At 42.0% G+C, this 25,870-nt stretch overlaps 1 protein-coding gene across 6 annotated transcripts; it reads right to left on the reverse strand.

Moving 5' to 3' along the window:
* Positions 1-22: 22 nt before the first annotated feature.
* ccdc30 (coiled-coil domain containing 30) lies at positions 23-24,677 on the reverse strand. 6 transcript variants are annotated; one of them, XM_061783043.1, is made up of 27 exons: positions 24,585-24,677; positions 24,312-24,450; positions 23,527-23,591; positions 22,277-22,459; positions 21,187-21,307; positions 20,675-20,865; positions 15,890-15,964; positions 15,324-15,480; positions 15,045-15,116; positions 14,085-14,200; positions 13,894-14,018; positions 13,627-13,819; positions 13,334-13,432; positions 12,795-12,923; positions 12,565-12,702; positions 10,528-10,706; positions 10,182-10,416; positions 9,696-9,866; positions 9,390-9,599; positions 4,348-4,505; positions 4,104-4,248; positions 3,280-3,401; positions 2,992-3,133; positions 2,757-2,893; positions 2,490-2,607; positions 2,274-2,323; positions 23-2,179 (listed from the first exon to the last, which is right to left on the reverse strand). In XM_061783043.1, the coding sequence occupies exons 3-27, from the start codon at positions 23,539-23,541 to the stop codon at positions 1,984-1,986; spliced, it is 3,477 nt and encodes a 1,158-aa protein (XP_061639027.1). In that variant the 5' UTR covers positions 23,542-23,591; positions 24,312-24,450; positions 24,585-24,677; the 3' UTR covers positions 23-1,983. The 6 variants fall into 6 exon arrangements, with proteins under 6 accessions (XP_061639027.1, XP_061638999.1, XP_061639009.1 ...); XM_061783015.1 differs by having other exon boundaries at positions 24-2,179; positions 23,527-23,710; XM_061783025.1 differs by having other exon boundaries at positions 24-2,179; positions 23,527-23,713.
* Between the last annotated feature and the right edge of the window lie 1,193 nt (positions 24,678-25,870).

The following is a 25,870-nucleotide window of genomic DNA, read 5'->3' on the forward strand; positions in this document are numbered from 1 at the left end:
TGTCTGCATGCAGTGCAAGATGCAAAAGCAAATTTGTGTGCAGTATTCTTTATTTATGAAAATAGTTTTAAAAACACAAAGTCAAAAGGTTTTTTTGAGTTTCCTCTACACTGCCATTTATCAACCTCTTCACATAGGAGCAAAACAAAGTCACACTTTATTTTGGCACATTTAAGACACGTTTATTCTGTACCTATTGTGTATAATACAGTATATGCAAGTGGTGATTTGATTGTACAAAACATAAAGCTCTCAGTGTTTGATCAAGTGCAATAACATCTCACAAAGCCTCCAGGGAATGAACAAAAAAATCATGCTTGGGAGACTCAGAATAGATAAAAGAAATAACCTCACTTTCTCTTTCAAGGTTTAAAATGAGCTTCGCATCAAATACTGCAGCAGCAACAGCAGTGGAGAGAAACCCGGTATTTACAGACCAGCCACAACATTATGAGCACTTCCACAATGAAGAGCTGCATCAATTATTCTGAATCTATTGTTAAATTACTACAATCTAAATGTGTCAATCAAAACAGAACATTCACTGTAGGGTGCTGTAGCTGGTCTGCTTGATAATGCCCACCCTGAATCTCCAATTCCACTGTGACAACAAAGGTAATTTATTTCTAACCTTGTTTCTCCTGAGCATCTGGTCAGAATCTCAGGGAGAGGTGGGTGACAGGACGCACTTTCTGCAACAACCTCTTTGACAAAGACTGCATATGAATTGTATCTGTTGCTTGGACTTCAATAGACAGTGTATGTTAATTAACCATTTGCTTGATAAAGGGAACGCAAAAACACCAACATTCCCTTGGTCGCTTGAGTGGACTCATTACCTCAAAAGGACTGGCACAGACTCGATGACGAGACCGATTAAAGTTTTCCGTTTTTATTCAAACTGGGTTGTGCGCCGAGGTAAATTGAAACTAGCCTATGGTTACGTTTCAACTATTTATTGAAAGTTTACTTTTTCTCATTAGACTGTGTGCTAAAGTGCTGGCACACTGCTCTTAAACTCTTAATCCGCTATGTGCGGACCAAACCCGGAAAACAGGTCGGCGGACCTTCTGTGTATGCCGCGATAACTGGCATAATTATGGGTTGATGACATGATGATTTGAAACTGCACTTTCTAAAATGTTATTTTCTTTATGGCTGCTGTCTTCAGACTAAAGTTTAATACATGTCTATCATTTTTTTTTATACAAATATGATATTACATGTAAACACGAACAAAGCCTTAACATCAGATATTACCATCTTTGGTAGCTCTTGAAGACATCTTGTGTCAAACAAAAAAAATTGTAGACGTTTAAAGTTTCTACGGGTGCGTTGTCGTGGTCTCCTGTTATAGGGCATCACCGTTTACCCGACCCGGAACGAAGTGCTTCAATCCGTGTTTGCTGAAGGTGGAAGTTAGTTGCGGTTATTCCCTATTAATCATGCATTAATTTTTAATTCACGCTACATACCTTTGTAAAGGCAGAACATTTGATGCTGCTCTTCCATTGGCTATCATAATATTGTGCAGGTCATCAGAAAATTGTGACTCGTCAGTGCATACTATGGCATGGAGAGTTACGCAGGCTTTTACAAGGTAAAAGTGTCCACAACGCTATCACTCGAATGTAATAACACTGACTAAATTTCAAAAAACTTCCAAATTGTGGATAATAAAAAGGATACAAATGTAAATCATTCACATCTGACAGCTACATTTTCCTAATTGTAAACATACTGAAATGCTTGATAAAGTGCTCAGTTTTAAATATCACTTCAACATTCACTGGCCTGACGTACTTTGTCCTATCTTACCCACTAACATAACAATAAGAAACTGTCATTTTAATACCACTTTTCAAGAACTGCAGAGGAAGTCCTTTGTCATTATAATGGTATACTATAATAATTATTATTACAGTATTTTGATTCCACTCAGATTTTACCCATTGTCTTCTCGTCATCAGCTTGTGGTGCCTCTCACACATCACCACCGCTATTTGGACTCCCCAGGTTAGTGTCAGGAGGAAACAGCGGAGAGACGAGGTTCAGGTAGCCTTGTTCTGATGGGTGCTGCGTGGAGACCGATGCTCGAGTGCTGTCCGACACATGCTCAAACTTGGTGCGAGAGATTGCGTCCAACAACTCCCAAGGGCCACAGGAACCAGACGTGAAGCTAGTGGACACACAGTTGAGAGACATGGCAGAATGTGTCCAGTGATAGAAATTGGACAATTACAATAATTATTCCTCTCTTTTTACATTCATACCTTAAATTAGATGTTTGCAGGATGCTTTCACAAAGAACTTTCTTGGAATTCTGTTCAATTGACATGATTAATGTGTTAAAGGCTTTTCTGAACGGAAGAGGGACACACTGAAAAATACTGAGACATTCCTCTTCAACTGGTCAATTCATTAATCAAGAGGTTGAGCTAGACCACTTAAGTTGTGTGTCTGTGAGCGAGCGCACACAAGTGTGTTACCTCATTGCTGTTGAAGGACTGGGCGTTCCTCAGGGCACGCTCCAAGGAACTGACCTGATTGGACAGCCTCAAAGTTTGATCCTGTAGTCGCCCGTTTTCTGCTTCTAAGACGTTGACCCTTGGAAAGGCACACTATTCATTGAGTGTGTTTAACTACTATTACTGCTAACTAGTTGAATACTGCCGTTCAAGGGAGGCAAATTCTTTATTACTAACAAGGACGGTCAATTTGTGAATGTTGTTGAAAGGTATAAGTTTGACTGACACCTGTGTTGGATAGTGGATGCAGCTCTCATGCTACTGTTGCCCATTTCCTCCACCTCGCTTATCTTCAGCAATAGCCTCCTCCTCTCCTCTAGAAGCTTTTCATTTTCCTCCATCACATTATGGATGCTTTCCTTTGCCTGTAGGTTCAGGGTATTTGTAAAATCTTACACAATTCACAAAGCACTTATAAAAAACGGCAAGCATCTAAGTTACACAAGACAGCGTCATGTCTGACCTTGTGCGAGAGATTGGCGGCCAGGATCAAGTCATTCTCCAGTTTCTGGATGGTGTTGTCCCGCTGTGCAGTGGCTTGGAGAAAGACCTGCTTGGCCTGATGTAGTTTGGTCTTGTGTCGACTCTGTTTTTCATTGTACTTTCTAGTTGGAGTCGCAAAGAAGCTATTAACAGGATGCATTGACATCTCACATCTCATTTAGACCTATAACTTGCTGAGCTGAGAAAATGTGCATGCTGAGAAATGTATAATGTTGCATTCCGTGATAGAACAACATTTTGGTCTCACCTGACATGGGTGTTCAGTTGCAGGAAAACCTGCTTGACCTCTTCCTGCATTCTGTCACAATCGAGCTGACTGGCCGCTAGATCGTCCTTTAGTCTGCGACAAGATGCTTGGTCAGCTCTTATCTGGAAGATAAAAAAGCTTTACTGCCAGTTTCCTTTAAGGAGACACATTGGGATGTACAATATACAATAGAAAATAATTTAAAGAGGCAATTAAATTGGCTTCAATGACATTTGATTGTCACACAGAAACAATATATTCCCCTTGAGGGTATTTTGGCGAAATCAGCAACAGACGGAGATCTTTATGCTGTATAAGACTAGCACTACAAGTACTGTACTACCAGATACAAATACTTGGGGAGTCATTAACAAGTAATCCAAAATGAGATTGCAATATAAAAGCATAGTGGGATAAAATCGGTGTAAAGTCTAAGAAATATGTACTGTGAGACTAGAGCTTTGTCTAGTCTTGTCTCTCCCAATCTTGTTCATTTATGGTGAAATTTTGTACAAAAATAAGAATAATAATTAGAAGAAGAAGAATTTATTTTAATTATTGGCACTCAGGGTCACCGTACAAACATACGCTAGTTAAATAAAATCATGCAATACAATAAAAATAACATAAACCGTCAATTAAAATGGCAAACATTAAAAATGATATGCAAAATGTTAACATGAATAGGCATGACTTTTAGAACATATTTTTAAAAAATTGTTGGTAATATTTTTCAAACACAGTTCTTCGAGGGTTTACTGAGCATTTTAAGGAGTGTGGAATGTGATTCAGTGGTAAAAGCAAAGGATGAAGGCTTTCTATACCTCCTCTTGGGCCTTGTTAAGTTCTGCCTCCAGCTGTTGTGCTCGGTGGCTGAGCTCGGCATTGGTCCTGGTGAGCGACGCCTCCTTCAACCTCAGGGAACGTACCTGGTGCTGGAGCTCCTCCTCGCGCTGCTCTAAGAGCTTCCTGAAAAAGAAAGATGGAGGATGAGGCCAGCGTGGTTATGGTGTTACAGGACAGGTTAAAACGGGACCTTAAGTAAGCATCTCTGCACTTTTTTATGACCTTTTGATCTGGTCTTCCTGCTGCTGGGCTCTCAGGGAGGACACGGTGTCAGATAGATCCCTGCTGTCTCTTTCCAGACGGCTCCTCTCACAGGCCCGAGCTTCCTCAATGCGCAGCTGGTGCTGGGTTGTCTTGAGCTGCTGTTGCAGCTCCAGCACCTGTCATTACAATCGAACAGACCAACACTACTTAGTCTACCCAAAATAGTACTAACAACACCATAGAGAAACAGCCTTTTTGCTGATAACAACACTTTGAAATAAACTTTAAAGAGAGGCACCCCCTATTTCGTTGACCATCCACGAACAGGAGGTGAGACAGCTCTTCAAACAACAAAAGATCAACAATGCGGCAGGCCCAGACCTGCTGTCCCCATCCTGCCTCAAAGTCTGTGCCGACCCGCTTGCGCCAGTTTTCACACAGATATTCAATAGCTCTCTGGAACTGTGTAAAGTACCATCCTGTTTCAAACGCTCCACCACCATACCAGTCCCCAAGAAACCTGAAACTTCGAACACCTCATGCTGGACCATCACAAAGCAAAGCAAATTTATTTATATAGCGCATTTCATACACAAGGTAAGTCAATGTGCTTTACATGATTAAAAGCATTTAAAAACAAAGAAAAACAGCTCATAAACATTGAAAACAAAGAGAAAAAAAAAATAAATACAATTAAAACAGTGTACAGTGCAAGAAATGTCATTTTAAAGTGCAAATGCTCTAAAAATCATGGGGGGAAAATAAGAGTTTTTAACCTGGACTTAAAACATGCACACTTGGGGCTGACGTCACTTTTGTTGGCAACTTATTCCATTCGTGTGCAGCATAATAGCTAAATGCTGCTTCACCATGTTTGCTTTGGACTCTGTGCTCCACTATTTGACCTGAGTCTGTCAATCTCAGAGCCCTACTGGGTTTATATTCCATTAGCATTTCATTCATGTATTCAGGACCTAAACCGTTTAGTGATTTTATAGACCAGTAGCAGAACTTTAAAATCTATTCTAAAGCTGACTGGAAGCCAGTGTAAAGACTTTAGAATTGGAGTAATAGGTCAGAACCCGAGCTGCAGCATTCTGAATGAGCTGCAGCTGTTTAATGCTCTTTTTAGGCAGTCCAGTCAGAAGACCATTACAATAGTCAAGTTTACTTGCGATAATAGCATGGATGAGCTTCTCCTGGTTTGCGTGACACATGCAATCCTTCACTCTGGATATGTTCTTCAGATGGTAGAAGGCAGTTTTAGTAGTTGATTTGTTATGACTGTTGAAAGTCAGGTCAGAATCTATCAGAACAGCAAGGTTTCGGACTTGGTCTTTGCTTTTTAAAGCGAGTGATTCCAGGTATTTACTAACAGCAATCCTCTTTTCTTTATTGCCAAAAACAATTATCTCAGTTTTGTTGTGGTTTAATTGAAGAACATTTTGGCTCATCCAGATATTTATCTATTTTAGAGAGTGACACAACACCTCAATTGAACTGTAGTCATCTGGAGACTCTGCTAGATATAACATCTGTGTCATCTGCATTGCTATGATAGTCAAAATTAAAAAAATTATTTTGCGTGGGTTTTCTCCGGGCACTCCGGTTTCCTCCCACATCCCAAAAACATGCATGCTAGGTTAATTGACAACTTTAAATTGCCCGTAGGTGTGAATGTGAGTACGAATCATCGTTTGTTTGTATGTGCCCTGCGATTGGCTGGCAACCAGTTCAGGGTGTACTCCGCCTCCTGCCCGATGATAACTGGGATAGGCTCCGGCACGCCCGCGACCATAGTGAGGAGAAGTGAGGAGAAGCGGCTCAGAAAATGGATGGATGGATATATATATCAAATATTACTTCTATTAGTTTTAGACAACTTTCACATGCTTTATTGTTATGTTGTGATTACTAGCTCTGTGTGCGTAATACTTGTTGCAGCTGGACAGAGATAATTGTTTTGTTTTCTTTCTCTGTCTCTCTCACTTCGATATAACAAGGGGGCTTTTAGTCTGGGCTTCAGTAAGGAGTGACAACTCGTAAGATTTGTACCTTTTCCTCTCTTTGCAAAGCCTTTCCTTTCTTTTTTGTAATAAAAACCCACAAAGACAAGATTGCATCCTCACTTATTCTGTCAGAAAAAGATTTGCCAAAACAGTATCGACAGGAAGTGGAACGGCTGGAGCTGTGGTGCGGCCGACACAACCTGGAGCTGAACACGCTCAAGACTGTAGAGATGATTGTGGACTTCACGAGGCATCCTTCGCCACAGTTGCCCCTCAAGCTGTCCAACTGCCCTGTGTCAACCGTCGAGACCTTCAAGTTCCAGGGAACTACAGTCTCTCAGGACCTGAAGTGGGAGATCACCATTAACTCCAACCTCAAAAAGGCCCAGCAGAGGATGTACTTCTTGCCGCTTCTGAGGAAGCACAGCCTGCCACAGGAGGCAGTTCTACACAGCAGTCATCGAATCAGTTCTGTGTTCTTCCATCACAGTCTCGTTTTGTGCTGCTACAAAAAAGGACAAACTCCGACTGCAACGGACAATAAAAACTGCTGAAAAGATTGTTGGTACCCCCCTATCCATCCTGGAGGACTTGCACGCTGCCAGAACTAAGACAGAAGCATGTGAAATCCTCTTGGACCCTCCACATCCTGATCACCACCTCTTCCAGCTCCTTCCCTCAGGTAGGCTCTATCAAACAATGCAAACTAAAACAAGCAGACATTTCAACCGCTTCTTCCCTCTTGCCATTAACTTCTTAAACAGTTAACTTACGATTCCATTGTAACATGCTGGCAATTCTGTCTTGAGATTGTTGTCACACCTCTGTGGGGCCAATTATACATTACTCGTGCACACACTGTAGTAGTCTCGCCACTCTGCACTATTTGCATATCTGTTGTTGACCAATACTGGCCACTCATGTGCCTGAGTAGCATCTGCACCATTGCACAATTGACATTGTCCCAGATTATCGCACTTTAAACTGCATACAAGTCTTTGCGCCCTTTGCACAATGGTCATTGCACCGGACTATTTGTTCTCTTAGTCATTTAAAACTGCTCTAATTTTTAGAGGACTCTGCATCTTTTTGCACAATTGTAAAAAAATACAATAAAATGGTACTGGCATTACCACATTACTGGCAACCCTTTACTGCTCAGTGACTGTGTTTTTTATTTCTTTATGTCTCAAAAGTATTCTCTGTCAATTGACGGTTTTCGTATCAGAGCGGCTCCAACTACTGGAGACAAATTTTTGACATACTTGGCAAATAAAGATGATTCTGATTCTGACTTAGAGAGCACAGACATCTGCAAAATCAACCAGTGGAACACAAACATCTAGGTTCTTAACAGCGAAAATTATCCAGATACATATTTTCCACTGGATTGAAGAGACTAAAATGTAATAGGACGTACATATGCACATCAATTAACAACCTCATCTGATGAGAAGGATAGAATGTTGTACAATCACAATAAGGGAACTGGGAATAACCTTTCACAAGTAGTTGTTTTTTCGTTTTTTTTTTACTTAAAAAAAAAATCTGTAGTGACCACGTGGACAAAAAAAAGTTAATTTTGTAAAAAATGGGTTGAGAATTGAGCAAGTTATGACCTAACCTCAATGTCTTTACTCGTCATATAATTGGCACCACGGTTGGTTCGTAGGTCTGCATCACAGTTTAGAGGTTCAGGGCTCGAATCTCAGCAGCGGCTTTCTTGAGTGATGTTTGGATGCTTTACCCAGGCCTGTGTGGGTTTTCTCCGGGTACTCTGGCTTGCTCCCACATTTTAAGAAAATCAGGCATTTTCAGTTCATTGAAGTCTGAATTGTCCGATGTTGTGGATGTGCATGTAAATGCTTGTTTGTGAATATGTGCCCTGTGATTGTCTGGCTACCAGACAAGGGGTACACCCTGAACTGGTCGCCAGCCAATCGCCAGGCACATATAAACAAACAACCATTCGCACTCACATTCACACCTATGGGCAATTTAGAGTATTCAATCAACCTACCCTGCATGTTTTTGGGATGTGGGAGGAAACCGGAGTGCGCAGAGAAAACCCACGCAGGCACGGGGAGAACATGCAAACTCCACCCAGGCGGGGCCGGGATTTGAATCCCGGTCCTCAGAACTGTGAGCCTGATGTGCTAACCAGTTGTCCACCGTGCCGCTATTAAGAGAAATAATTATGGAAAAATAATTAGTTTTAGCTGAAACAAGAGCTGGTTTGTAATTCAGTAAACTATATCCCCATGGCTGACGGAAGACCTCAAGTTCAGTCACTGAGAGATGCCTCTTTAAGTGGTAAAAACCCATTTGGTTTTAACCAAGTTTCAGTTGTGGCCGCCAGATCTAGAGCTACCAAACTATTCTGCTCTAGTTGGTGGACACGTCCCTCTAGCAGTGAAAGTCTCTTGAGGAGAAGGGTGCAAGTGGTGCACAAGTCCATACTCACGTTTATCTGGTCTGAATTTTGGAGGCGAAGTCTGTGGGATAGCTGAAGAGCCTCGTCAATGTCCGGCAGTGGTGCGGCTGACGCGAGTTGCCTCAAAAACAGGGCTACTCTGCTCTCAAAAATTCAAAAAGGTCTCAAAAAGTGGAAACGAAGGTAAAAGTAAAACATAAAAATGTAAGTAGACGAGGGGGAAGTGCCAAGAGTTTGTCTATCGGACGCACACAGTGTTGCGTGGCTGGAACAGCGTCTGGAGCGGCGTCTGACGTGAATGTGAGATGTGAATATGCACAAAATTCAGCCATTATTAAGGATATGTAGTGTTTTCTAAATACAGTAATGATCTTTTTTTAACAATGTCTCAACAAAGGTTAATGAGAATATTCTTTGAAGCATAACATGATTAGTAAGCACCTTAATTGTGGAAACGAAGTTGAACCAACAGAACATGGCAAATACTACAGTTCACAACAGAGGGTAAGGGCGAACATCAGGACAATCACCATTTGCCTTAAAGCAAAATTTAGTGATCTAGTCATCCAACACTGGGACCAGAATGCAATATTTGAGTGTGTGTCCCACACACTGACCTTTTTGTCAGCAGTAATGACCTGTGCCCTCTCGGCCTGCAACTCCTCTTGCAGACTGTTGGCAACGTTGCGGTTGGCTGAGTGGCGTGCCAGCTCCAGCTCCAGCTCCCTGATTCTCTGCTGCTGACGTTCTGAACTAGTCATCTGAGTGTGAAGACTTTGCTGCACCTGGGCCAACTTGGTCTGCACCTGGTTCAGCTCTGCAGAAAGCTAAAGGAGGCAATTTTATTAACAATATTTCCTTGAATGCGTTACTCATTCCTCTTAAGATTTACAGTTTAACATAAAAAATAAAACAAAAACAACCTTAAGTTTTTCATTGTCCAGCAGGGTGTTGTGCCTCTTCAGGTCCATGTTCTTCTCCTTTTCGTAGCGCAGTTCTCGTTCTGCTGAGGTGAAAAGGCTCTGTACTCTTTGCAGGTCCTGCTTCAAATGTTTAGCCTCTTCTGCCCTCTGATGCTGGACTATGTCCAGGGACTAATGAAAGAATGAGAAGACATGGATGCTTAGGATGAAAATCATACAAACACTCCGTTATTAGCAAGATTTTATTGAAGATAAAATGGGATCCCTGATGATAAAAAAAAAAACTAAATCCGTAACTTTGGCATTGTATTGAGAACATCAAGTACTGCATAAGACATGCTAGAACACGCTAAGGACGTCACATCAGGAATCAATGTGGATCTGTTTATGATCAGATATGAACCTTCCATTACAACTAGTGCATCAAAATATCATATAAGATGACAAGGAATCTTTGGTGAAATTGAGAAAATTGATTGTAGTTACCTGATTCAAGCATTTCTCTATGGTCTTCTCCACTGGACCAGAAACTGACTCTAATTGAGGTGACTTCAGGTTGCTGCTAAGTGCTAAGTGATGCTGCTGGAGTTGTTGCTTGAGGTGTTTTATCTCAATCTCCAGTTTCTCTCTTTCCCCTTCAACTGCCAGCTTCTTCTGGATACTGTCACTCAGTTTGGCCTGCAGCTCAGCAGCCTTCTGCCCCCCAGAGGCCATTTCATCTCTGGAAAAGCCAACACATGTAAGTCAAACAAGAAATCTTTTTTTTTTTGGACTATCCTATCATAGCCCAGTAGTTTCTCTCCTTTCAGCATTTCCAAGTCATGCCACACACTTGAGTATGTTGTGTTCTGTCTGAAGGCTGCTTAGTTCTTTGGTCAGCCTGTCAGCCTGCTCCTGCAGTTGGGCCACCTGTATTCTGTTATCTCGCAGGTTCTTTTGGGTGTGGTTATTGTCTTTGTGACGCTCCAGCTCACTCTGGAGTCGACGGTGAGCTCGCTCCATCTGGGATAACTGAAAGACATTAACGCAGCGTAATGGCATATTTTTATTCAACATACGGTGGCTACGGAAAGTTTTCAGACCCCCTTAAATTTTTCATTCTTTGTCATATTGCAGCCATTTGTTAAAATCATTTAAGCTCTTTTTTTCTTAATTAATGTACACACAGCACCCCATATTGACAGGAAAAAAAACGTAATTGTTGAAATATTTGCTGATTTATTAAAAAAGAAAAACTGAAATATCACACAGCCATAAGTATTCAGACCCTTTGCTGTGACACTCATATATTTAACTCGGGTGCTGTCCATTTCTTCTGATCATCCTTGAGATGTTTCTACACCTTCATTGGAGTCCAGCTGTTTTTGAGTATACTGATTGGACTTGATTAGGAAATCCACACCCCTGTCTAAAAGGACCTTACAGCTCACAGTGCATGTCAGAGCAAATTAGAATCATGAATTCAAAGGAACTGCCTGAAGAGCTCAGAGACAGAATTGTGGCAAGGCACAGATCTGGCCAAGGTTACAAAAAAAGATTCTGCTGCACTTAAGGTTCCTAAGAGCACAGTGGCCTCCGTAATCCTGTAATGGAAGACGTTTGGGACGATCAGAACCCTTCCTAGAGCTGCCCGTCCGGTCAAACTGAGCAATTGAGGGAGAAGAGCCTTGGTGAGAGAGGTAAAGAAGAACCCAAAGATCACTGTGGCTGAGCTCCGGAGATGCAGTCTGGAGATGGGAGAAAGTTCTAGAAAGTCAACCACCAGTCGGGGCTTTATGGCAAAGTGGCCCGACGGAAGCCTCTCCTCAGTGCGAGACACATGAAAGCCTGCATGGAGTTTGCTCAAAAACACCTGATGGACTCCAAGATGGTGAGAAATAAGATTCTCTGGTCTGATGAGACTTAATTCTAAGTGGCATGTGTGGAGAAAACCAGGCACTGCTCATCACCTGTCCAATACAGTCCCAACAGTGAAGCATGGTGGTGGCAGCATCATGCTGTTGGGTGTGTTTTTCAGCTGCAGGGACAGGGAGACTGGTTGCAATCGAATAAAAGATGAATGCGGCCAAGTACAGAGATATGCTGGAAGAAAACCTTCCTCAGACTGGGCAGAAGGTTCACTTTCAAAAAAGACAATGACACTAAGCACACAGCTAAAATACCGAAGGAGTGGCTTCAGAACAACTCCGTGACTGTTTTTGAATGGCCCAGCCAGAGCCACAACTTAAACCCAATTGAGCATCCGGAAATACCTGAAAATGGCTGCCCACCAACGTTCACCATCCAACCTGACAGAACTGGAGAGGATCTGCAAGGAGGAATGGCAGATGATCCCCAAATCCTGGTGTGAAAAACTTGTTGCATCATTCCCAAAAAGCTGGCTGTATTAGCTACTACTAAACACTTATGGCTGTGTGATATTTTTCTTTTTCGTTTTTTAATAAATCAGTGAAAATTTCAACAATTACGTTTTTTTTCTAGCAATATGGGGTGTGGTGTGTGCATTAATAAGGAAAAAAATGAACTTAAATTATTTTAACAAATGGCTGCAATATAACAAAGAGTGAAACATTTAAGGGGGTCTGAAAACTTTCCGTACCCACTGTATATGCTGATTTGATTGTTTTAGAAGACCCTTGTCTGTACTCAATCATAAACTAGTATGCAAATGTTAGCATAGAATGATATCTCAGTCCTGTTCTCTGATAGTTTATAAAATTAAACTGCAGGACGAGCCAACAAACAGGTTGTGCTCTGCTCATGCAACCACCTGAAAAGATGGGTAGGTGGTAGGGTGTGCTACTGCAGTTCACAATAACAATAGCAATACTCAGACAACTCCAGTGTACGAAGACAACAGCTGGCAAACCTTTTCCTCCAGAACCACCTTTTCCCCCTTGACTTGGTTGAGACCCTTGATGAGAGTTTTCCCTTGTTGGCATTCAGTCTGGAGACTGTTAACCTCAAGTCTCAGTTTCTTCAGCTCTCTCTCACCAATTTGCAAAGCCTTGCGTAGATTAAGAAAATGTGTTGTTTCAGTTGCAGTTCTTTTATTGAGAGAAATGCAACAAATGTAATGAAGCCATCATTGCACACTACCTCCTTGTCTTTTTTTAAAGCAGCCTGAGCAGCGCTGAGGTCCAGCTCCAGTTGTTTCCTCCAGTCCTTCTCCTCAGTCAGACGAGCTTCCAGCAGAGCCATTCTCTCCGGGCCGCTGTCCCGTAGGTGCTTGATATACAGCAACAAAGGAGCATGATGCATTTGTTTTAGTTTTATCACGATGTTACCTTTTCTACACTAAATTGTCACATGAATGGTAATTCAGTCACGTCTTGATTCCAACCATGGACAGTTTCCATAACTTTATGCGAGAAGGGAAGATTGGTGCTGCTTTCAATTACAAGCCAATTGTAAAATATCAGTATCAAAATGACAGTTGTCACAAGTCCTCAAAATGAATATGTAAACCGATCAATGAAAATAAGCCCTCAGATATTAAATGCTTGCTTGCTTTCAATACTCATGAGGTTGCAGATATTTTTGCATGTTCTAACCAAAAAGGAAAGCATATTTAAATACCTCAATGAGGCTGATTCTTATGTATTTAAATTATAGTAAGCCGCCATGAAGTTTCTTACCAGCTGTAAGAAGGACTCTGTGGTTTTGACCTCTTCTCCATTCTTTAACAGCTTTTCTTGGGTTTCCTGCTTCTTCAGCTCTCCCTCAAGGTTTTTGATCTGCATGATAAGTTCACATCTATTACTGACCCTAAAAGGAGACTGTCCTAAACTCCAACCTTAACTCTCTCTTTGTATCAAGGACTCACATTAATTGATGTAAGGGAAACACACTACTTTCCCCTTCTCTTTCAAAATACTAACTACGAATCCCACAGTAAAATTCACTGTGAGGGTTCAGTGCTGATCATTACCCGTCGATGTAGTCCCTCCAGTTCTCCGTCATGGCGAAGCCTCTCCTCCTTGCTGGCATTCTGGGCCTCACCGAGCAAAGCCTCCAGCTCCTCGTTCCTCTCTTCCAGCTCCTGCTGCTCCTTGCGTAGCCTTTGGAGTTGACGCTCCAGCTCTCTCATCTGAACAAGTCTGTCCTCGATCATTGCATGACAGCTGATATAGAATGATAGGATGAGTCAGTATAATACTACTGACCGAGAGGCAGTTGCGAAAGACTTCATGTTTACCGTTTGTGAGTTGGATCCGATTCTTTAGTTGAAAAGCCAGACATGTTCTGTAGTTCACTGCAATTGTTGTTTTGCCTCCCATCCTCTTTCAGGGAAGCATCTTGGTCTACGTCCCTTGTTTCCAACTGGATAAACAGCAGCAAGCTGCTGTATAATCTGAACATACATTTTTAATGTACAATAATACTAACCTGCTCGAGAAGGGTTTTCTTCTCAGACTCTAAAGAGTGCACTGTCTCCCTCAGACTTCTGTTGTCAGCATCTAGTCTGTCACTTTGCTCTTTGGCTCGCTGCAACTTCATCATATCTGAAAAAACAAATTACATCAATACGGCCAGGGTAATTAAACTAAACCAATGTCTTTTTCTCTCTCTGATTTGTCTTTTTATGCTGATTATATACTGTGTACAAGGTGTGTCCGAAAGATTCAGGACTGGTGTCACGGAACAGATTTGAAACCCAAACTACGATTTTTTTCCCCCCTTCAATGTGAGCCAGACAATCAACCAGCAGGTCTACAAAGAGATCCTGTGGCATTTGCAGCAGGACAACTTGTTGCTGCTTCACCATGACAACGCGCCTGCTTACAATGCCCAGAGCAGCCAACAGTTCCTGGCCAAGAAGAACATTGCCTCTGCAGGAGCAACTCTACACCCCCAACCAGGATCCATGTAATTGTTTTTTCTCTTTCCCAAGCTCATGGGCGTCATCAAGGGGCCCTGTTTTGAAGACGTGGTTGCATCAAGATGGCCGTGACAACGGAAGAATCCTTCCGGCTGCACATGAAGAGAACGCTGGGAAAGTGTGTTAGACGCTAGGGGTTTTACTTTGAAGGGGAAAACATATCGTTTGGATTTGAAATATATCATTTGTGACATCAGTCTTGGACCTTTTCTGACACATCTCATATTCATATTAGTTTATACTACTTTCGTAACATTCATTTTTTTAAAAGAACAAAGCGTAAACCCCCCTCTCTCCCAACAAAATCTGCTTGCAATCTGGTAACATTGACATGAAATTTCCATGAAAAAAAAAACTGTACAGTATAAAACAAATGAGCACCAGATCGATGACAAACATACTTAAGAAAAAGGCTTATCTGGCAGTGGTATGAATGAATGCCAGTCACAAAATGTTTACAATCTCACCGCACTGTTTTAGTTTGTCCACTTCTTTCTTCAGAATGTCTAGTTCTTGGAGTGTTTCCTGAAGCTCAGACCCTGATATTTAAAAACATGTTATTTTGTAAGGTACAAAATACACTTTCTTTCCTGCAGATGCCTATATACCTGTTGACAAAATGGTTGTACATACAAGCAGCCTAGAGATAAATGGAATGTTATTATAGTACTACGCAGGAGCAGGAAAATCCCAACATGTTGACCTGCAGTTCATTGGAGGATGCACACAGAGTATTTGCAACACACCACAGGGGTCAAGGCTGTTGCTTTTGGTCACATCCAGCTCATTGTTGAGCCTTCGGATTTCTTGATGAGCCATCTCCAGCCTGCTCGACGCCTCCTCCAAGTCACGCTCCAGCCGCCGCCGTTCATGTTGCTCACGGGACAGCTCCTCACTGTGAGCCTGTTGTTGGATGAGATGGGCATCAATGACGGGTGGGGTTTGGACAGGAAGCTTGGGAGGAGATAAAGCGGGTGTTGTCAGAGACATGCATTTTGAAGAGGGAGTTCAGTTCATCATCGCTGCACATCCGTAAAGTGAGGGCAATCTGGGATCGTGTTCTATGTGTAAGTGCAACAAAAAACAGTTCTCATGCTGGCAATTGTGATGTGCCCATCACCTCCCATCACTTACAAAAATACTTCACAAGGACATGTTAGTGACAAAACCATTACTGTGGCCATGCAGGTACCAGTAGTAACAAGCAGTGCCACACTGAAATAAGCCATACAAGCTACTGTTCACGTGGTTGTTTTAAAATCCCATATACAGTATGTTAGTTGAGTTAGTTTAGTCTGGAGAGGGAACCTACAGGGGTAATATTGTTTTTGTTCTGAGCAGACCTGCGCAGCCCAAACAGCTTCTTCCATGGAGTCTGAGATGAACCCTGATGAGAGCAAAAACCAGTGTGTGCAACAGCACAGCAAACAAATAATGATAAGATTAGAAAAGGACAAAAGAACGTTAAGGGAGGCGCCACACTGGTTTCTTTAACCAGCAGAGCACAGAAGAAGTTCAGCTAAATTCAGGAGGCGTATGCATGTACACATTGGTCAGGAGATGTGCTTGAGATAACCATCCATCCATCCATTTTATGTACCGCTTATCCTCATTGGGGTCGTGGGCGTGCTGGAGCCTATCCCAGCTATCTTCGGGCGAGAGGCGGGGTACACCCTGAACTGGTCGCCTGCCAATCGCAGGGCACAGCGATACAACAACCATTCGCACTCACATTCATACCTACGGGCAATTTAGAGACACAGACAGACAATAGAATATTGTAAAATGGGAACATAAACATCCGAGCAAATGGAGGACCTTATTGAAATATGTTTTACTCAGATTAGAATAGGCCCCAGAAGGCACTGCTACTTTCATGTGGTGGCTACACCTTCACTCATTGGTCAAAGACCTGCCCACTTGAGATTAACGAGTAGCAGTGAATTTAAATTGAGTAAGTGACTGTTGAGAGACACTGAAAGACAAATGCAGGACTAACAACATATAAAAATTCACTTTCAGAACAATTTGTCCAAACTGCAACAGTCACAATCATAATCACTAATAAATCATGGCTTCAATACTTTTTAACACATCAACCTTGTGATGGCCGACGCAGTACGCAGCCTATCCCAGCTATCTTCGGGCGAGAAGCGGGGTACACCTGGTTGTCAGTCAATCACAGAGCACATATAAACAAACAACCATTCACACTCACATTCCCCCCTACAGGCAATTTAGAGTTGACAATTGCAGCCTGACTCAAAGTATATGAGATTTCAACATCCCATCGTCAAAAATATCTGTGTCTATAGATTTATTCACCTTTGCCAATTCTGTTTTTAACCCTGGTAACAAAAAAGCAAGTCCATTAAAGCATATTAATCAGATCTCAAACATCAAAATTAAAACTCAGCATTCTATTTTGCAAACAAACAAATAACATTGCTAAATGATTGCATTGGATAGTTTATGAATGGACAAGAGTGTTGGTTTCTATTTTGTGCAATGTACTTCTGGTGGGTCTTCTCTTGCATGCTATTTATGTAACATATCTATATTTCCTATATCCATAATTGCTGCTGAAACGATGCAACTTTCCCCATTGTGAGAATAATAAAGTTATCTTATCCATCCATCCATTTTCTGTACCGCTTGTCCTCAATAGGGTCGCGGGCGTGCTGGAGCCTATCCCTGCTATCTTCGGGCGAGAGGTTGTCAGCCAATCGCAGAGCAGATATAAACAAACAACCATTCGCACTCACATTCACACCTACAGGCAATTTAGAGTTGCCAATTAACCTGCCATGCATGTTTTTGGGATGTGGGAGGAAACCGGAGTACCCGGAGAAAACCCAGGCAGGCACGGGGAGAACATGTAAACTCCACATGGGCGGGGCCAGGATTTGAACCCCGGTCCCCAGAACTGTGAGGCAGATCTGCTAACCAGTTTGCCCACCGTGCCACCCTTATCCATCCATCCATCCATCTATTTTCAACACTGCTTATCCTCACTAGAGTCGCGGGCGTGCTGGAGCCTATCCCAGCTAACTGCGGGCAGGAAGCTGTTTGCCTTATCTTATATTACTAATTTATTAATAATAATAATAATATACTTTTAAGGCGGCACGGCGGTCGAATAGTTAGCACATCTGCCTCACAGTTCTGAGGACCGGGGTTCAAATCCCAGCCCCGCCTGTGTGAAGTTTGCATGTTCTCCGCGTGCCTGCGTGGGTTTTCTCCGGGCACTCTGGTTTCCTCCCACATCCCAAAAATATGCGTGGTAGGTTGATTGAAGACTCTAAATTTCCCGTAGGTGTGAATGTGAGTGCGAATGGTTGGTTGTTTATATGTGCCCTGCGATTGGCTGGCGACCAGTTCAGGCTGTACTCCACGTCTCGCCCGAAGATAGCTGGGATAGGCTCCAGCATGCCCGCTGATAAGCGGTACAGAAAGTGGGTGGATGGATGGATATACTTTTAACCCGCCCACGTTCTGAATTGACCTGTGCAGTGACGTACTAATTCATTTCCGTGTCAGACGTGACATCCTGTGTCGACATGTATTTTATATTTATATCTCTAAACACGTATTAATTGGCCTGTTAAGTCGGTTACTCTCTGCGAAAACGTGGCTCCAGCCAGACATACGTGACAACTGTACTATGTCACCAAATCACTTATTTCAGCATGGCTTGGACATCATCTTTGCCTATCCACTCCTTGTCCTCCCTTTGTGACACTTTAGTAAGAAGCATGGTAAGAAGTGTAGCTTAGTCAGTACCATGGAGGCGATGAGTTGCAATGCCTTCACACCGGATGCAAAGACAACTTTCACTTCCCCGGCTAATTAAGATAGCGTCAACGTTCATTGATTTAACAAAACAAAACACGGATGTTCCGTAACATTTGGCAGCTCTGTAAATGAAAGAAATGAATTGAGGAATACAAATGCTGGTTAATGCATAATGAAAAAAACCCCAGAAATTTACAGATTTCATACAAAAATGTTCCAATCTGAATGGACGCCTAAAAGGATGACAATGAAATGGCACCATCTGGTTACAACATGTCTTATCTTTGATCCTCAAGGCCCCTATATTATACGTATTCTAATTTGTGCTGCCATTATCAGACATGCAAACACCAAAGGCATGAAAAAGGTGACAAAAAAAGGATCTGAAAGGATTTCTCGGGCCCCCGCAGAAAATTTCTTTGCTTTTAACATAAATTAAGCAATCTGGAAGTACAATAAGGCAAAAGGAAAAAAAATTCTTCACACAGAAAAACTTTTATTTACATCACTCAAGTACATGTTGATGTACAAATTTAAGATTAAAATTCAATTTGCCAGGCCCATCTCCACCTGCACCTGATGCCTGCTTCAAGCTCTGCCACATGAATAGCATCCTCCTCTTTAAGCACTCTCCATCCATCCATCCATTTTCCGAGCCGCTTCTCCTCACTAGGGTCACGGGCATGCTGGAGCCTATCCCAGCTAACATCGGGCAGGAGGCGGGGTACACCCTGAACTGGTTGGCAGCCAATCGCAGGGCACATACAAACAAACAACCATTCACACTCACATTCAAACCTAGAGGCAATTTAGAGTTGTCAATTAACCTAGCATGCATGTTTTGGGGATGTGGGAGGAAACCGGAGTGCCCGGAGAAAACCCACGCAGGCACGGGGAGAACATGCAAACTCCACACAGGCGGGGCCGGGGATTGAACCCCGGTCCTCAGAACTGTGAGGCAGACGCTCTAACCAGTCGTCCACCGTGCCGCTTAAGCCCTCTCATTCTGGAAAATAATTGACTGAAATAATTGTCTGTTTCACTTAATTTTTCACTATTACCAACTTCAAAGACTAATCCCAAATGCATCCCCCAGGTTTTTTTGGCCCTTTCTGAATTGAAGTTAGTTCATTCTGTGTTGTGACATAATCCCTAACATCGCTCCATCACTTAATACATTTAACATTAACATCTGTTAACTAATTAAATAATTGTAGGCACGTTTCCTAATTAATACAAGATGTGCTAGCAGATTAGCTCTTGTCACCGATGTGCGCGGTTCCGCTGGGACCACAACCAGGGCCACGACCCGTAGCACCTCAACGCAAAAATACAAAAGACCAGTGCAACAAATACGAAACTGGCTGATCTGATGAGCAAAAATGTTGCTTAAACGTAAGAGTAGCAATGGAGGATGTCCACTCCAGACGTGGGTATAGTAACCAAATATTGTACTCAAGTAAGAGTACTGTTACTTGACAATAATGTGACTCAAGTAAAAGTAAAAAGTAGTCCTCCAAAAAATTACTTGAGTAAGAGTACACAGTGAAATTCTTACTCAAGTACTGAGTAAATAGCACAAACAATAAATAATAATTTGATGGGAAGACAGTGCCAGACAAATACTACAACACATGAAAGCTGTTGTTTTTGTTCGTCTAAATGTAAAAACGAGTAACTCGCTGTTGTCTTCACAGTAACGACGACCTTCCCAAAATGGTGGCCATTTAGGCACGACGATCAGCTGGGCTGGTTTATCTAGTGTTAATACCTACGCCCAGGAAGTCCAGTAGAAGACGTTGTCCGAGGTCATGTGACTTTCTTTTGTCGTTTGATTGGTGAACTAGACTTAAACGTCACAAGCGCTTGAATTAGATTGGCGCAAACAGCGCCCAATGCGGAAGTCGAAGTCATAGTCTCGCTCACTAAATAGTTGATAAACAATCAATAATTGATAAATAAAAGTAGCGAGCGACATTTGGATCATTGTAACCTAGTAAAAGTACTGTTACCGCTAGCTGCCAGTGTTCAATTCAAGGAGTACGAAACAGCCTATTGACGACAGCGACGGCGACCCCCCCCAACCAGGAAAAATTCATCGGATATATACGATTCACGTAAATGGCCTATTTTGAGTTCAAAACAGCGAATTTCGTCGAAAGGTGACTGATTTGCATGTATGTATTATGCAACATAAGAACAAGCTTATGATAATTACTTTTTAGTGCATAGTAACGATGTAACAGAAGTCACTAAATATACAGCCCAGAAGCAGAACTTGCACGTAGTCTGTGTTCTTCACCTGGATCGGGACATCCCTTATGTTGCCAGACAAGCTGTGGCTCTCAAGCCTCCTCTCGGCAGCCTCAAGCCTCTCCAGCAGTGTTGCCCTCTCCACCAATAGGTAAGCCACCTGCTCACTGGGGCTGCTCAAACCCATCTCCCCAAGGTCTTCCTGTGCTAACATCTCTGCCAGCTCCTTGCTCTGAATCTCTAGAAGACAGGTTTTGTAGAACAGGACTGGGAAATAAGACTCACAACGGGTACTTGTTGGGAGAAAATTATCATGTGTTTTTAATTTTGCTATGAAACTCATCGTTAAAAAACAGCAAGTTGTGCCAAAATACTGAAAGATTGACCAGTTAGACGTGCATTCAAAAGTTTAGATATAAGGCCAAATTATGTTAAACTCTAAAAGGTTAGAGTGCTTTTTAGGTTCATCCGGAAATTTCACCTGAAAGCTGAATATCCGTAACTTTTTGTGTGTAACTTAACTGTGTGTTCGCTGAGAGATTGCAGTGCGCAAAGTCTCACCTTGTTGCTGTCTGATGTGGAGCAGCTCTTGTTGCAGTTTTTCGTTGTCCCTTTCACAGCCAGCAGTCACACACTCGCGTTGTTGCAGCAGTCCACGGATATGCGCTACATAGCTGTCCATCTAACAAACAAAAAGACAAATTGAAAAAGTAAAAAGAGAGCTCAAGAAAAGCATACATCCACCAAGGGTTTTCACCAATCGAAATAATTTAGTAGCTATCTGCTAAAAAGAGAACATGTTCATTCAGTCACAGAAACAAAAGATCCCAAATACACAACAAAATTACAAGATCATCTAATGAGATTTCACCGCTGTTAAATGGGATAAATGGATGGATACATTCGTTTGACTGCACAGCCTTTTCTGCAAAACAGCTACCATCTGACAAAGAGCTCTTTGTTTTTAAATTTAGCCCATTAAAAACAAAAGGGATTTTAAATGTGATCATTTCTACGGCATTACATAAATCTGGGATTCTGAACTGTTCTGACCCTGGTCGCATTTTCCTATTTATTTTATTTAGTTGCGACACACTTTAGTCTACAACCAACCAAACCCACCCTTTCTTTAAAACAATATATATATATATCCAACATGAATATAAATATTTACATGTGCAAAGTGCATTTCTGAAAACATCAAAAAGGTGAGGAGGAACACATGTGTATATATATATATATATACATATATATATAATATGTAAAAATCAATATGGTGTTGTGTGTTTGTGTTGTGGTGGAATTTTGGGGGGCACGAGACGGGGGAAAAAATTACTTCTAATCTCAAAATTGTGCTACAGAATAGAATACAAATCTGAATTGGGAATAGATTGAGTTGAGTAGGAACATGACAGAAACTTGCGTAAAAGTGAATAAAATCAATATCAAAACTGCTCAAATTTTAAAATGTTTTCACCTCACATGCTGCCAACTTATCATCCTCTTATGGGCAAGCACTTCACTACATATCACACACACGCAAACACTGGTAGAGGTAGCAGTGGACTGGCACAGCATTTGTTTAAACCATTGTAAGAATGGACGATAAGACCCTTCCATCCTTTGTGCAACAATTTACAATGACTCTCACCTCCTTCATCTCATTGGCCTGCTGGGAGCGCAAAGTACGCAGCTCCTGGGTGGACACCTGCAGCTCCGCTTCAGTGTCGAGGAGCCGCCGCCAAAGGTGGTGCTGGCGCTCATCTGGACTAGCCCCTGGAGGCAAACCATCATCCCTGAGCCACACAGAAATCTGGTCCAGCTCTGTCTGTACCTGGGGACCAAGAGGAGGAAGCCCATTTTTACGGATTCTTTCACATTTACGAAAAAAACAATGCTAGATAAGAGCTGAGGTATTAACTTCTCATGAAAGACCATCTGGTGTGCTCAGTAGTTTGCATGTGCGTGATTTAAATATACAGTAAACCCTACATATCTGTAGTGGGCTATTCCCGAATTTAACATTTATTTTCTGTTGAATCCCTGTGGAAACTTTAGCTATTTGCTGAAAAAAAAAATCACTCTATTTGTGTTTTTTGTGCTCTTTCAATAATGTCCTAAAATGCCACAAGGTGCAGCCAAATCCCTGGCAGATAGGAAAGTAGTAATTGATGTCATGAAGTATGCTGAGGTGATACATCTGGACTCTCTTAGTTAGTGTGTATCTAACTGGTGGAATTAATTAATACCCAAGAAGTAGCTGTCGGCGTCTGCCTCACAGTTCAGAGGACTGGGGTTCAATTCCCGGCCACGCCTGTGTGTAGTTTGCATGTTCTCCCCGTGCCTGCGTGGGTTTTCTCCGGGCACTCCGGTTTCCTCCCACATCCCAAAACAATGCATGGTATGCATGTTTTTGAAGCCTCTAAATTGCCCCTAGGTATGAATGTGAGTGTGAATGGTTGTTTGTTTCTGTGTGCCCTGCGATTGGCTGGCAACCAGGCAACACTAAACACCTGTTGCTGAACTCAATACTGTACTTCGCAGGTCGTGTAAATCGAGTTGGCCACATATAAGGCCCCAGGAGTGGCCAGTGACATGCAGTATATTGTCACACTATCATTAAACACTACACAAACGACTCTAAACTGCAGGAAGGAACCAAATGACAAGATAAAGTTTACAAGAGAAGCGAAAAGATTACTATTGTGACCAAAAATACAAGATCACACGCTCATGCGACTGCTGCTATATTCTTAAAAGTAGGAAGCAGATGTCAAGTTAGTGTCATAAAAGCTGAATCCGTCATGTGCATTAAAAAACAGACTGTATGTCACAGAGTGACAGACGTAAAATGGAGTAGATGCTGTTCAAAACAAGTACATCAACAGTTGAAATGTTTACCTCTTCGCGGTCCATGGTGACACATTAAATTGGATGGAGCAGCATCTGGCAGGGATTGTGCTTGTCTTCCGTGGTTGGTAGAGGGGGAAAAAAGCAAGGTTCAAGACGAAGATTTGTCCTCTTAAGTCAATCAGACGTCATGCACCAAAGTTATCTTCCAAATTTCTCTTCTGCCCCATCATTGCTGCTGAGGATATGAAACATAACGGTCAATGCAGTTGGAAAATCTGAGATCCTGGTTAGAGAGGACTGGATCCAATGCAAAGCCTAAAAGCAGATTAAGATACAGTCAATCATGTCAGAGGTACTGAAATACGGTGGTAAGGATATATAGTGAACCAAGTGATGTCTATGATGATGTCTTGACAATCCTCGTGCATAATCTACTTCTTGCGACCACTATGGGGTTAAATAGCGTTATTTTCAAAATGTCTGAAGAGGGGGAGCAGAGAACGCAGGCTTTCAGAACAACACCACTTGCATTCCTTTTGGCCACGCAAGCTCAGCCAAGATGCGGTGCAGCCCTAAAAAGTTTTATAGCTGTGTTCGGTTGGATCAAATTCTGCACTCGTATTCGGTAGCGAGTACCCGGGTTAGCGAGACTGCAATGTGACTTCCAAAGTTTGAACGCTGAGCTAACGCTAACCCAGCTAACCCTCGAGACTCTCCTCTCTGGAGTCGCGCGAGTGACCGCAGTGCTCCGGTGAGAGAAAAATACAACGCTTCCCACTTCTTAGCTGTAACGCGGCTCGTCTTGCAAGCTTGCCGATAAACGTTTCACTCACCCTTGAAAGACCATTAGTCCAAGTTTAGCAAAAGGTTGACGACAGGCGTGGTAATGCCAAGCGAAGCGAACTGGCTTCCACGAGCACCTTGGCAACGGAGCGTACCATTACGAGGTTTGGAGGGGTGAACCCCAGATTTCTATCAATTGTAATAGAACACCACTTGATTAAAAAAAAGAACTTTACATTGCAGAAAATACTGAGCGGGCCAGAAGTACAGGTTCCTCTCAACAAGTTAGAATATATTGATTCCAATTTATTGATATTACATACCTAAATCAATTGTGCAACAGAAGCCTGCAAATGGCACGGTGAACAAACTGTTTAGAGCGTCTGCCTCACAGTTCTGAGGACCGGGGTTCAATCCCCGGCCCCGCCTGTGTGGAGTTTGCATGTTCTCCCCGTGCCTGCGTGGGTTTTCTCCCAGCACTCCGGTTTCCTCCCACATCCCAAAAACATGCATAGTAGGTTAATTGACAACTCTAAATTGCCCGTAGGTGTGAATGTGAGTGGTTGTTTGTTTATATGTGCCCTGCGATTGGCTGGCAACCAGTTCAGGGTGTACCCCGCCTCATGCCCGATGATAGCTGGGATAGGCTCCAGCACGCCCGCGACCCTAGTGACGAGAAGCAGCTCAGAAGATGGATGGATTATTTATCTTTTTCAGTATTCATACTTTTTGTGAGTGCTTTGTTCAGTGGTGTACCGTGAGAGTTTTCTAAACTAAAATAGGTGCCTTGGCTCTATCAAAGTTGGGAAACACAAAATATATTAGCAATATGACTGTTTCTTCGTCCAGTGAGATTTAAAATTGGCAACATACAAAAATGTAGTGCAATTATGACTTCACGACTGTACCCTCTGAATTTGTACTGTACAAACTTAGGTTAAAACCAACAAAGTGATAGCATCACCGCCAGAGGGTGACAAAGTGGCATGTTTTACATTAACTTTCCAAATCATGTGATCATGTATCGTTGTGGTTGTAGTATGCCCTGTTACATCATTTGTTCATTTGTATTTATTGATTTAGATCTAACCTTACAGGTCTATCTGAACACAGTATTTCATGTTTTAAACTGTATCCTGCTTCATAGTACAGTTTAAACAGAGCTTGTGCGTGGTTCCTGCCTGCCTGCACGTGACAAGTATGCTCGACATACCCAAATGTCAATCATGCACAAATGTGTGTGCTCATTTCCCACACAATCTTCTAATTCAGTGTTTTTCAACTTGTGGGTCACAAAAATGCTGTAAATGATGGACATTTTAATTTGCATCTTTGTTTTTTATTTGTGTAATCTTTACTTTGATTTAACCTTTGTCATCTTTTTCATTTTTTAAACATATACAATTTTTATTGATTGTAATTATTAATGTGTTGTTATTATATTTATAATTTATTTCAATATATGAAATCAAATATTTTAATTAATTGAATTTATTATATTATTTATTTTTATTACTTACGTTGCTCCTCAGTTTCTTAATAATGTGCCCTGAAATTAAGGGGTAAATTTGGAGGTTTTTGTTTGTTTGTTTGTTTGTTTGTTTGTTTG

This window comes from Phyllopteryx taeniolatus, chromosome 1 (assembly GCF_024500385.1).
Source record: "Phyllopteryx taeniolatus isolate TA_2022b chromosome 1, UOR_Ptae_1.2, whole genome shotgun sequence".
Lineage (NCBI taxonomy): Eukaryota > Metazoa > Chordata > Actinopteri > Syngnathiformes > Syngnathidae > Phyllopteryx > Phyllopteryx taeniolatus.

What these genes read in the sequence shown, in the direction of transcription:
- ccdc30 (XM_061783043.1), bottom strand. An exon ending in CAGAGTCCTTCTTACAGCTG is followed by an intron (nt 12,924 to 13,333) that starts GTAAGAAACTTC and finishes CTGTATATCAAG; the next exon opens with CACCTACGGGACAGCGGCCC. An exon ending in CTGCAAACATCTAATTTAAG is followed by an intron (nt 2,180 to 2,273) that starts GTATGAATGTAA and finishes TGTGTCCACTAG; the next exon opens with CTTCACGTCTGGTTCCTGTG.